The sequence below is a fragment of the Clavelina lepadiformis genome, chromosome 2, assembly GCF_947623445.1.
Source record: "Clavelina lepadiformis chromosome 2, kaClaLepa1.1, whole genome shotgun sequence".
Taxonomy (NCBI): Eukaryota; Metazoa; Chordata; class Ascidiacea; order Aplousobranchia; family Clavelinidae; genus Clavelina; species Clavelina lepadiformis.
Genome location: NC_135241.1, coordinates 18,495,554 through 18,509,530, shown reverse-complemented (window position 1 = coordinate 18,509,530; position 13,977 = coordinate 18,495,554). Strand labels below are relative to the sequence as shown.

General features: G+C 35.8%; 1 protein-coding gene across 11 annotated transcripts in view; it reads right to left on the bottom strand.

The window, feature by feature from the left end:
- LOC143445288 (uncharacterized) overlaps positions 1-13,823 on the bottom strand; it is a 26,265-nt gene extending 12,442 nt beyond the window's left edge. For 2 of the 11 annotated variants that reach the window (XR_013113801.1, XM_076944276.1), the window contains exons 1-4: positions 12,754-13,540; positions 8,238-8,879; positions 5,700-5,858; positions 2,409-2,525 (exon numbers count right to left, since the gene is read on the bottom strand). Coding sequence is in view for 8 of the 11 variants with exons in the window: in XM_076944276.1 (XP_076800391.1) it covers positions 2,409-2,525; positions 5,700-5,858; positions 8,238-8,265 (304 nt within the window). In the remaining 3 variants the exon portion in view is untranslated. Of the gene's footprint in view, positions 1-347; positions 1,100-1,556; positions 1,738-2,408; positions 2,526-5,699; positions 5,859-8,237; positions 8,880-9,618; positions 9,761-12,753; positions 13,550-13,738 lie in introns of those variants that run through there. The other 9 variants (XR_013113803.1, XM_076944279.1, XM_076944280.1 and 6 more) reach the window with 9 other exon arrangements.
- Between the last annotated feature and the right edge of the window lie 154 nt (positions 13,824-13,977).

The window sequence follows — 13,977 nt, the reverse complement described above, 5'->3', positions numbered from 1 at the left end:
ATCAAACAAGCCAGAGGCGTAGCCAGGTTTTTAAGTTAGGGGGAGTAAGCTTTGTAAAAAGGCGCCATGACGGTACCAAAGTTAACACAATTCTTTAAAGCTTCTTTCATCATATGCCATTTCATCATGGCATCTTTTCGTTTTCGTTTCTTTTCTGTAACTCCTATATTCTGTATTAACATTGCACTTTTGGGTCAATTCAGTTGCTTCTTTTTTGATCTGCTCAAACTGACGTTCATACTCAGCTCGACAGTTTTTCATGTCGTCTTCAAAATCCCTAATTATGGTAGCAGCCGTTACCAATCTAAACTGATTCTCTGTAAGTATGCTGTGGACAGACGAAAGACTTCTGTAACAATTTATTCCAAAATATAAGAGTAAATAAGATTTCATATGTGCTTAATGTTTCAAGTATGCCGTTCTATATATCAATCATAATCAATAACTATAATTCTGTCTAAAGTCCTTTTTATATAGCTGAAAAGGTTTTGCAAAATCGCCTCAACTACCGACTCTCTGGAAGCCCGTTTGGTATCAGAAAGTTTCTTTAACATCAGTGTAGAAAATTCAAACGTTGTTCTTCCTTTAGTATGGATATACGAGGTAAGCTACCAGAATAAAAGGAATAAACACATTTCGGACTTTCAAAACACAACTTCGCAAGAAAGTGGGAAGTTTTGAACAATTGAAAAGGCGCCAATTTTGAAAAAAATATGCTCAGTGGGAGAGGCCGCTCTCCTGCTTTCTTACTGGCTACACCACTGCTGCAAGCGTTTGAGTTGTGGTGTATTAAAAGACTGGTAAAGATCAGTTAGATGGGAAAGAACACAAGTTGGGCGTGCCACACAGTATAATGCTAATGACAAATTTTATAATACAAAATATAACATGAGCAGAGCATATTCTCCGGGGCAGCAGTGGAAAACTTTCTACGTTAATTTTAGAAGGAATGATTGAAGGCAAAACGGCAAGATAGAGGAAGAAATGGAATAACGTCATTAATTTTAAAATAAATAGACTGGAAAACCAGCGTAGCCAGCTTTTGACTCGAAAACGGTGTATGATCATCATGGGTGCAAAAGATTCGTTTTAGTTATTCCTGGTTAAAAAAAATTGCATAAAATAATGACATACATATAACTGGTTTTGCATACAAATGGTTTTGGATTTTCTAATGAGAAAAGTTTACTTTTAACAACCTATCTCGATGCTAGACGTTAATTATAATATTCTGACAAATCGGTGAATAATTTTTTACTGTAGTGTCGGTTTAATGTAATTTAGGAGAAAGCCGAACGGTAATAAAACCACAGAAAATAAGTCACAAAGAGGCCCATTGTTAGTGAAAAAAAGCACAATTCCAAGTTGGTGGCCGGTACTAAAGTTATAATAATAACAACAGTAATTTTTAGTGCAAGAAATTTTCCAAAATTAGCGCTTTTATTTCGGTTGGCAGTGCTGCTGTATTTTGCTAAGTAATGCTGTATAAGAGTAAAGAGTCCTATAAGAGTCCTTCTCTAAAGTATAATAAATTTTGGTATTTGGTTTATTTCTACCGGGATTGTTTGGGCATCTTTCTACGGAGAACGTGAAGTGTATCATGAGAGCCAACATCAGCGGGTGGTTTTTGATTCGACGGGGAGTCCTCCGAGGTAGATGTTTCCAATCGTGGCATCTGTACCATACTTAGCAGCAGCCAACACGGAATCGGTGTCGTTGTCTCTAACCGCATAAAACCTTAATAAAGTGTTAAACTATAACACACCTCAATTGCAACAAACTTATAAATGGAGTTATAATTAAAAAATAAATAAACTCAAACGTATAATGGTTAAAACTGCAAAATGCAGCAAAGCTCAGCCACTTAATTAATGTAATTGGCTTAAAGAACACATCGTGTATATTGTACAGTATGAAAAGCACTTCGCGCTTTACCGGAGTGACATGCTTGAGGCACAACAACGCAAAGACACACAACGCATTCAAATGCCTTAGGGCAGAAGCCACCAAAATTCACGACAGAACGCTGTTAGATTTTTCAAATGTAAATGAAAATGTTGAAGTTTTTGTGGATATTTTGAACAGAATACTACATCAGCAAATGTTTGATGGTATTGTCGTGTGCCACTGGAGAAATAACATTTCAGTAAAAAAACACAGTAAATTTTATAGGAGAAAATCTACTCAAAACAATCTGCATAATTGTGTAATATTAACTGAGGAAATGCGCTGACTTCAATAAAAGACAGAACAGATCTATGTCAGAAAGCATAAACCTGGCTTATCGGTGTAGAAAACCACTTCTTGAAAATTATGATATTACCAAAAGTAATATTGCTGTCAATGAAACTGCAATATGCCAACAATGTAATTCACAAAAATTTCAAATATGCTTTATTGGAACAAACCTACATTGACAGGACGAAACCTTCTGACGTCTACCATAAATCCACATTTTTTCGTATCGAAAACTGTCGTAGAACTTTCATGATCATCAAATGACGGATGTTGGCATCGGTCGCAGTCTGTTACAACACAAAATAAATTTATTCAAAACCTAAAATTTTATAAATCGATATCCAAAATTAACTAATAAGTTACATCAACTTTAATTGACTATTATTTTGTCACACAAACGATGCCTATAGCGATTATAAACATGACATGTCTCACTACGCCGTGGTTTGTTCTCTAGGCAGCGACTCTTGTTCGTTTTTCTATCCAAATTTTCATACATTTCTAGGGTTGATGATTATGTGTAAAGGGTGTATCTGTAATAATGAAAAATTCATCTCACCATAGTTTCTTAATTTTATACAATTATCGTGATGCCTGTTATCATATTGGCTCGTAAAGATACAGTGTCAAGGTACACATACAGTAGGTAAGAAAACGTTTATTGGTCTAGATTTCACTCTAATCTCATTGCAATTACTAACAATTAGCATCAAAACATATTTTACGTACTTGACAATATCGTGATTGTCAAAAACATTTGCAAAAATGTCGTTCATATTAAATTGTCTTAAGTCCGTTAAACTACAAAGATTTTTCAGGTCTGTTTTGATCAGCAGAGATTGATTTCGGAAGTCGAGTACTTGACTATATTTGAAAGGAACTGCGAAGTAAAAGGTGGATGCATGAATCTTCTGACTTTTTTTTTTACCGAGCGCAATCGTTCTATTTCTAAAAGTCCATAAACTGAATATGATCGATCATACAGAGAGAGAAATGGCTGAAAATTTTGTAGTTTAAAATTTTTAAATTTTATATAAGCAAAAAAACAGATTTCTTTTATTCAGCAACAACGTGACAAGTTATATGTATGATTACTTTGCTGGTCCTCAGTTGTTGTGCTGAGTTGAAAGTGATTAGAATCAGATTTGTGCAGATTTCAAAACCTGTTTTTGGTATTTCCTATGAATCCGAAACTTTTCCGAACTGGCATGTTTTTATAAGCTAGCACAAGGTACTATTGATGCTACATTGCGGAGGTTAATAACCAATTCAACAGCAGCAAAACTGATTCGTCATCAATCATCATGTTGTTGTAGAAGTGGATATAAACGATACGAGCTACATTTTTAGAAGCAGGAACGTATGGACGCATTTAAAATGAATCATATCCATACTCTATGTCATGCAAATAACATATAGATTGTAGCTCCAGAACTTACCTACTTAGAACTTACCTACAGAACTTACGTACTAAGTTAAAATGCAAAATGTAAGGTATAAGTTGTTTGTAAGGGTAATTGATCAACTGAGTGACAGTTCATTTGAGTGACACATTCTTTTAACGTTTATTTGAGTGACAAATAATTCATGCTCAACTGAGTGACAGTTCATTTGAGTGACACATTGGTGAGTACTGTTCAAACTACAGTAATTGTTGAGAAATGAGTGGCACATACGATATAAATGCAACAGATAACATGGTTTCCGTTGCTCTTCACACAAATACAACGCAAGCCATGTTATCTGTTGCATTTTGCACAACATCACACCAACGCAATAGAAAACATGGTTTCCGTTGCTCTTATCTTATCTTGTCTTATCTGTTGCATTTCACACAACATCGCACCGACACAATAGAAAACATGGTTTCCGTTGCTCTTCACACAAATGCAACGGAAACCATGTTATCTGTTGCATTTTGCACAACATCACACCAACGCAGTAGAAAACATGGTTTCCGTTGCATTTGTATAAAAAGCAACGGAAACCATATTATTATAAGTAGAAAGCAGAGCATCTCAGAATAACAGATTAGTTGTGTTACTCCAACTCGACGACTAATAACAATGGATGACTTTAGCTTTGTTCCCTCCATCCGTGGAAAGTCGAAGCTCGCCCTCAATGGATTTTTTTATAGACACCAGCGGAGCCGTGGAGAGAATCATTATTTTCGTTGCGAACGGAATTATTGTCCTGGAACAGCGACACTGAGGGCGGTGAACTACAACGATACAAATGGATAAGTAGATGTCGGAAAGTCCCACGTCCACGAGGCAGATGATCGAAGGGACCAGGTGCTACAAATGATTGGAAATATTCGGAAAGAAGCAGCAACATCCAGTCTCCTGCCGATGACGATTGTACAACAACATCGGCAAAATGTTGATGCTGAAGCTGCAGAGTTTTTTCCTAGTGAATCAGCACTTCGGTAAGTGGCACAACGATCGCGGCGGAACCATCTGCCGAAGGAACCGGAGAATTTGAAAGAGTTGGTGATTCCTGAGTTTCTGAAAAAGACAAGAAGCGGCGAGGACTTTATTTTGGTTGATACAGGTGATAGAGATGGGGAAAACAGAATCATTGTAGTCGAATCCATCGCGTTGCTCCGGAAGCTCGCTGATTGCGGTATGTGGTTCTTGGACGGAACGTTCAAGATATGTCCCACTTTGTTTTACCAAATTTATACCATCAATGCTGTCTTCGAGGGGATACCCTTACCGGCTGTCTACGCGTTGCTGCCAGGAAAAGATAGTGCCAAGATACTGCCAGATAGTACTCTAAACTTTGTCTTGTGTGTGTTGTCATCTGTGCACTTACTAATTAACAGCAACTGCAACTTAAACAACAAATGTCAATCTGTCACTCAAATGAATTACACAGTACTTATCAATGTGTCACTCAAATAAATTAAACAGTACTTATCAATGTGTCACTCAAATGAACTATAATTATGTCACTCAAATGAACTGTCACTCAAATAAACTGTCACTCAGATGATATACACCCGTTTGTAAGGACCCATCAGGTTTTAGCCAAAACGTTGTTTTGTGATGCGGATCGAGAAGTTTTGATATAACTTGAATCGCATTGATGTTTAGAAGTATAGGTTACACATACGACAACAGTTTCATGTTTTGAGTAGAAATTACTCGTTGTAACACCAGAATTAAATCAATCCTGTTGTTACATGTACTTGTTTTTCAACGTATTATGGGCACCCAAAATTCCGGGGTGCCCTGCTGCAGTCCAGTCAGCTACTTCCTTAATCTTTCTTATACGATATGTTACAATGTGTAACGTTAGCAAACGTTATAAACTGACCTATTTTGACTTGTCTTAACTTAAAAAAATTACACAAGATTTATTGTTAAAAATGATTGTTGTGTATAGTTGTACCTGATATTAACCATATTTCCGAACCATAATGACGTATTAACTATTGTTGCAACCAGTTTACTGACCTGGTTTAATGATGTTAGCTGTGTGCAACTCAAAGCCTTCTGCACGAAACTTTACGCTTTGTCTTGCCCGAAATTGGAACGGATCATTAAGACCTTGCCCAACGTCCGTGAGCACTGCCACGATATTTAAACCAGGTTCGCAAAATTGCGAGCTCCGCACTTCAAACACAAAACTAACGAGTTGACTAATTCAGGTAAGTCTTCATATGAACACACCAAGGCTGCAATAAAGCCAATATCGAATAAAAACAAAATACCGCAAATAACATCAAATATTTTAATAATTACAACGATACCTTAAAACTCGAACTGGCCAGAGTTTTTAGGCCAGAGGTCTAACAACTAACATTCGATGCAATCCTTCGATTCATCAATGGAACCACGCGTTGTATTTATTGATTTGGAGACATAGGCTTGCTAACACCATTTCAAAAACTTCCCGGTAAAATTACAGCACTGAATGACTGGTTCGCGCTCAAGAAGATTCGTTTTACTGTATTGGTTCAATTGTTTGCTTTTTGGTTTCAAAAAATTGAAACATAATGGTTACCAGTTCAGAACCCTGCGCGGGCACAGATTTCATGCCCGTTCCACACCCACACCAGTTAATTTGCGAATCTCCATTTCTATTTAAATACATTTTGCAATACATGTTGTACGTAGTTAGCAATATGGTGACTTGTCCATTACGTTTGATGAATTATTGACCATTTCTATTAACACATGGCTTTCCAAGGCCATAGTTGCCCAAATAAGTATGATTAAAATAGGACATTGTTTTGATGAAACTAAACAAGCGTAAACAAAGGTAAAGATTTTCGTCCAAAGTTATCAACTTTATCGCAGAGAACCAACTTTGTCTAGCTGTACGTCTGTCATTATGCACGCCGTGGGCATTTACCAGTTAAAAATGTGATAACAGCAAACAGTGTCAAGAACTACGTGCAGCTACTGTAGCTGTTGCAGAAAGCAGTCAGACAAAAACAAAATAGTGAGAAAAAAATTTATGGCTTTTTCGTTGTGAATTAATTGATGTCACTACAATCGTTCAATCGAATTAAGACCTTTCTCGTTTCTTGTACAAACTTTAACATACATCTTGTTTTCAACTTGGCTCCTGACTGTAAACGTGACGTGCGTAAATTAGCCTGCGGGTTTTGTTCAAAGAGTGTTCAGCTACAGATTCTTTTTGTTTTTTTTCACAAAAACGACCAATTTGCCATTTCAGTAAACTAAAGTAGGCTAAGAAAAGCAATTTAATGTTTTCTCGGTTTAAAACTGTTGCGTCTTCGTCATGATAATGGGGCCCAAACACGAGAAACTACTGCTTAAACTTCAAAAGCTACAATCCATAATTTTAACAAAGTTGCTTATAAAACACAATGAGAAATTTAAGAGATAAAAAAGAAATTTGTGTTTTATTTACAATCGGTTACTTTATTACTTTGTCTGTTACTTATCTTTGCAGATTAAGTTGATTATACCTAATATGCATAGCCACTTGTTTCTTTTCTTATTTGTAGATGAATTTGTTTACCATTGATGAATAAATAACCATGTAAGGCGGAAGGGCTAACCAACTTCATGCCGGTAAATTGTTAGACATACCTTACAAAACATGTTCAACAAACTTATCGAAATAAGCTTTAGCAACAAAATAGGGCCTACATTTGGTACAAAATGGCGGCAATGTATCAAAGGCTCGTGAACTAGCTAAAGAGTACAATTTTGAAAGGTGGCACACGATAAAGTGATAATACGCGAAACTGATAGGCTACATGAAACAAGAAATTATTGAAATGTAAATCGACAAAACTTATAAAAAAAAAGGCAACAAACTCGCGCACTTAAAGTTGCTTACAAAAGGGTGGCCACTTACGTGCTAGCGTCACAAAAACTTGGACATGGAACAACTGTACAACCAAACAGATTATGTTTTGTGTCCAGAAAAGGGTTACACGGCGTTAGCGGTTCATACTAATCAAGTGATCCGGGTCGACATAAACATTTACGTTTTCGTATTGTTTTATTTGCTTACTTTTATTTTGAGATTTTGCTTAATACAGTGATCAATTCTAAGTAAAAGTTTTATTGTTTTTGCTCGTTCATCTTGTTTTTGAATTGGCGATAAATTAGCGATAAGCATAACGTTAGGGAACCACTATTATAGAGACTAAATCTTGATAATCGAGCTCATGCAGACATGAGAACTCACTGGCTAAGCTACAAAGACTACATGCAAGTATTATCACAAAGTTTCAGATAAAAGCAATGTCTAACAAATGTTTACTCATAAAAGAAAGAAATCGCTATGTTATTTACCGGCGTGAAGTTGGTTAACTGGTAAAATTCTCTGTTACTTATTCGCAGATAAAGTTTATTAACTACTACATACTTTTGTTACTTACTATTTACTCGTTTTCTTATTCAAAAATAATGTTTTTTGTCCATGGTAAATAAGTAACCAAGTAACCGGATACCAGCTCTACGCCGGTATATTCTGTGGTATGTCTAACAAAATATGTACAACAAACTTACGAAGGTACGAATTGGCGTCGAAATACATTTGGTACCAAATAACGGCAATATACTATAGGTTTAGATTAGAAACTAGTTAAAATGTACAATTCTAAAAGATAACACACGTTAAACCGATGAAAGTCGAGTTTTTACATTAAACAAGAAATTATTAAAATATAAATGAATAAAACTTACACAACAAAAACAGCAAACTCAGTTGCTAAAATTTGCTAATGAAATGAAAGCAATACAGCCTCGCATAAACCTGGTTATCTTGCCTGCTGTAGAATTTCTTTATGACCAAACAGGTTTATTAATACGCTCAGAGAAGCGATAAATGGCGTCCACAGGCGGAAAAAAATAAGCGATTGTTGTAAACCTAAGCAAGTGATTTATATGGTCGATATAAAAAATTATAATTTCGGTTTAGAATATTCCATTTCTGCCTTTTCAGGCTTGGAAAATGTATTTTGTTATTTTGTAGTTGAAAACGAAGTGTTATATATGTTACAAAAACGGAGACAAACAAGCAAGGTGTGGACACTAAGATCATTTTTCAATGCAGTTGCCATTCGGCATTGAGTTGGATCGGGATGTATGTTATTACCATCCTTAATCAATCTCCACAGGGAAATGTTTCTGTAAGAAGCTCTTGAAAAACTGCAAAAAAATAAATTTGAATGGCATTATTATAAACGCGACTACGGCCTAAGTTAGGGCACAATATTAAAGACCAGTAAAGCGGATTTATTACAAGTAACGATTGACATTTCATAAGTTCGAAATGCAAAAACTATGGAATAAAGTTAAATGCCAAAATCACTAAGACAATAAGCACTCCATATGCACATCCAAATCTGAAAATATTATACAATTAAAGCAGACAACAAAACATTGGAGCAAGTTCACGATTATCAATATCCTAATGGAAGTACAGAAGACCGAAAGATTGATGAAGAGATATTAAAAATATCGGAAAAGCGAAAGCAAAATTATGGGTATTCAGAAAAAGCTTATTTTTGGGATAGACATCAGCACGAAAATGAAGATTCGGTTTTTGAGACGACATGCGTGTTCTATTTTTGTTCATGGTTGTGAAGCGTGGACTTATTACAATGCAACAAAAGAAAAACTGCAACCGTGTGAGATGTGGTCCGTTTGAAGAATGAGACAAGTTGGATAGAAAAATCACAAAATTAAACTTGTTACACAAAAATTTTACAGTAGGATGCTAACGAAAAATCTTATGCAACGAAAGATGTGCAGCACAAATGTTGCTCTAATGTTAACTCCCAAGATTTGTGGAAATGCCGAATAAGAGCAACTGTATTTATAAACTTGTAGGTTAGGGGAATACAACTCCTTCACTGTGGTCTAAAGTAAAGAAACGACAACCCACCTTTGGTAATTTTGCGATTGAGACAAATGTGAATCATCTGAGAAACAAGAAAAGTAAAGTTGAAATGTGGAACGCGCGAACGTTATTCCAAACAGAAAAGTTGGAAAATTTCATGTTGAAAATATAGGCTATAGATGTTTTGAAAATCGGTGCAATTGATATAAGCGAAACACGTTGGAAATGTAAGGGGAATTTCAAAAAGATCTCGTAAAGATCATATTTGCTAGCTATATGTAAATCATCAAGGAGGCTTAAGGATGAGCCATTTTGACCAAGCAGCCTTCTAGAAGTGTCGTTATATCCAAAACAATCTTTGGTACAGTGTTATTAATTCAACTCAAAGCTTTAAAGTAAAATGTAAACATTTTCATGGTTTATGCCTTTACAATAGAAGCGAATGAAGAAAGAGCTTTTTACAGCAAACCGAAGGACACGCTACTCTTTGCTTGCTGATAGAACCGCAGATCTTAATTATAGATAAAAATGCTAACGTTGAGTCGACAAATATTCTTTATTGGACCCTATGGTCGGTTTACCGGGCATATGCCTCTTCAATGTTTCTCAATTTCAATGACAAAGTGATGCTACATAAAGGTTAAGGCAATAAGCGCCCTTCAGCCCAACGCTTTAACCGAACGTTTCTTGCACAATTACGTATGGTATGGTATGATATCATAATCTTTACAGCAGGCTGAGGAAAGTCTTTGCGCAACCTGGCGATCGTTCTTCATCGCTCGAACCCCGGTTACCGAGATAATCTAGCCTTTGTGCAAGTTCCGATATAGACACAGATATTTTGTACTGTGTTGTATTTGCACTGCACTAATTTGAAATTGCTCCCCAGAATTACTGAACAAGAATGGCTTACCCAAAGGCATTACGATAGTGGCGTCACTTAGATATCAAACACGGCTCCCTTGTTCAAAAACACGCTGTATTTTTGTGATATAGATATCACGGGATATTTTTGTGTTCCTGTTTAATTAGTACTGCACTTAGGTATTGTATCAACCTGTTTACGAGGGGCACTAGTTTTGCGAGATAAGCTGTTTTCTTTTTTTTAAAGTTTGTTTTTGTTTCTATACTACTCCTATACTACTACTTTTTTGATAGTGTGTGAGTGCATTGTTTTTTTATTATGTTTACATCAATGTAAAAAGCTACTGGCGTAGTGAAGTTATTCTACGTTTGGGCTTTTAGTGAAGAGCAGAAACTAAGTGTTGTAAAGTAAAGTCCTCTTTTGGGATTGAATTCTATTGTTTTACCAAGCTTTTACGACCGAGCTTCCGATACGTTTTTAGTGTAACTCTGCAAAATACGTCAGCTGCTGCTTTCCTTTTTACTTTCTGGCAAAAATCAATTACCTGCCATTTTGAGATTGTGGTTAGCGCATCAGGACGTGACATACGTCACGAGACAGACCATACATAGCAGAGTCGTAAATAAATCATCAAATTCGACAGTTATCAAATTTTCTTATTGCCGAAATCGTCAAACTTTATTCGCAAGTCAAACCATTTATCTTTAGACTCGAGTCCAGCACTCAAGATATTAACGAATTCGTTACAAGATACCTGCAGAAAATAAAGCCCGCTAATTTTTAAACACTTTTTGCTTTATATTTGCTTAGTGTATTTGCCCCAAGTTTGGCTGGAGACAATTAAAGGCCCAATGTACAATTGCATGGTATATCCTAATGAAATTTTTCAGCTTTCTCTCTTTAAAGTTCCCAAACCAAAATAGCCTAAACTGCAGTTTAAATTTCCTGTGTCATCTAAAATTAACCGCAAAAAAATTTACCCAGTCCTGAGTAAAGAAATACGAACTACGGACCTTATTTCCTGCAGGTTATATATAATTTGGGCGGGTTTAAGCGTTAAAACACCAAAGCTGTAATGAAGTCAATATTGGAATAAAACAAAATAGAGCACGAATAACTTCAAATCAGTTATTTTTTCCAGTGATAACTCAGAACACGAACGTCTTTCACTCAAAAAGAACTCGAAATCTGAACAATTCTTATGAGTAACTTGTGTTCCATAGAAAACGAATTTTTTTAAAACTCGAACGTAATCAACGCCTAAATGTACTTATAGGCAACTCCGTTATTGGAAATCCACTATAACATGAAAGCAGTTGGTATCCAATAAACTTTTTCTCTTTCTTTTTCTTTTCTTTGATTTTTATATTTTTAAGTTTGCATGCAGCCTATACTGTAATGCTAGGCTAGACTATTGTAATTTAGGTTGAAGGATTTAAACAGATTGTTTTGCCTAAAATATGAATGTTTGATATTTGACGTGGATATTTTGGTATCTGCGATCAGATCTTTGTATTCACTTTTTTTTATTGGTACACTCTTTTGGAAGTCAAATGTTTTACAACTTCAAAGAGCTCCAGGAACAAATCAATTTCAGGTTCTGAGGTGAGAGTACAAGTTAAATCATCGGTAGCTTAAAAATTTCATTCTATATTCCAGAAATACATGTTTAAATTCCAAATAGGCTATAGGACCTATAGTATATACTATATAGTATATAGTATAGGCCTATGTTCTTTTCTTGTTTATTTTGGTAGTTTTCAATGAATTCTATTCTGGTGGCCTAATCCAAACAGGTGCAGCAGATTGAATTTCTGGCTAACTCAGTGCCCGTTGAAGTTCCAGCCTTATAACTAATTGAAAAATTGAACACCGAAAAGCTCATTATCCGAAATCACTTGGCTAATTGCGTCGTTGACATTGTAAATGCACATCTTGCCGTCCAACATCCTGCTTTTTAACAAATTAAATCTACATCGCATAAATGCGATCACAACAAAAAGCTTATTACCAACTATTAAAAAGTATTAAAGCCGACCATAAAAACCGAGAAAGAAAACAACCGAAGCTGTATCAATGTGGGAAGAAAAATTAATGGGCTACACATATAAACAATATATAAGAACCTCTCCAAAATGCAGCAGATATCAGCCCCTCGCAGGCTTTAATGTAACGGTGTAGCTTACTTTAATCATTTCACTTTTGATATATTTCCTTTTTTAATCTCATTTTTATACTTTTTTAATCCAACTCAGGTTATCATCCTTTCTCGGTCTTAAAAGTACAAAGTAAATAAGAAAAAAATCGTCACTTACCAAACAATCTGATCTTGTGTCCCCGGTCCATTAAAGTAGACTATATGATTGTGAAACTTGATTCGAATTCAGAGTAAAACTGTAAGTAAACAAAGTTTACCGTTTACAAAATGAATGCTACATATTTCCTCTTCCCGCAACACCATGAAAACTTTTATAAGCATGCAGTAGTGCCTACGACTACTTTACTAGAACACATTGCGGCAAGCACTAGCTTATTTAGCGAGAGTAATTGTGAAATTATAGAACTCCAATCTTTGGGCCAAAAGCGTTTTTCTTCTCCAGTCATTGTCGTTCATCATATTTGCTTCCTTGTGACTCCTTGTCGGCTACAACCGATGCATTACTTACTACCGTGGAATCTGCAACATTGAGTGGTTGGCCATGTAAAGGAGGGTTGGGTTGACCACGGTTCAGTTGCTTGCTTTTCGGGAAATAAATCGAATTTAGAAAAAAATTAAATTTATTTGGAACTATCATTGAGAGTTGTTTGCGGGTACAAGTTTCATGCAATCACGGCATAGATATCAACAGCGCCCCTTTCCTCACACACTCTAGTCTAGTTCAATTGCGGATTCTCATTTCTATTTAAGTACAGTAGGTTTATATGGTTTCATACTATTTGGTGGATATGCAAACAAGCAAATGTATATCGCACCCTTTACTCAATATCCACAAGATTGAAAGTAAAGTGCTTCCTTCAAAGCGGTGAAAAAGGCTCCAACGAGCTTGCCAGCTTACAGCTTCAAAATCACTCAAGCATAACAGTTTTCTTATTCGCCTTCAGAATGGTGAGTAAAGACCTATACCAACTAAACAAGCTCAAACAAAGGTTGCAATTTTCAGCATAATGTCATCAACCTCATCCAGCTGTGCGTCTATCAAATTGTCACTATACATGTCATGGATATTTACGAGTTGATAATGTGATAAACTTAAAGTCGCTCGAAACTCCAGCCTTAACTAATGCAAAACATGAACACACCTTAAGGCCCACTATCCAACATCACTTGGCTGATGGCGTCGGTGGGATTGTATATGTTCGTTTTTCTTTCCTACATCCTGTTTGTTAACAAGTGAAACAAATCGCATGAATGCAACTACAAGAAAAAGTATAAGTCTATCGTCAATGTAAAATATAAAAGAAATAAACCTACGGTTGGTATTGACCGGGCACTCAAAGACATTAATGCAGCCCTACTTTAGGTATATGTTTGATATTTA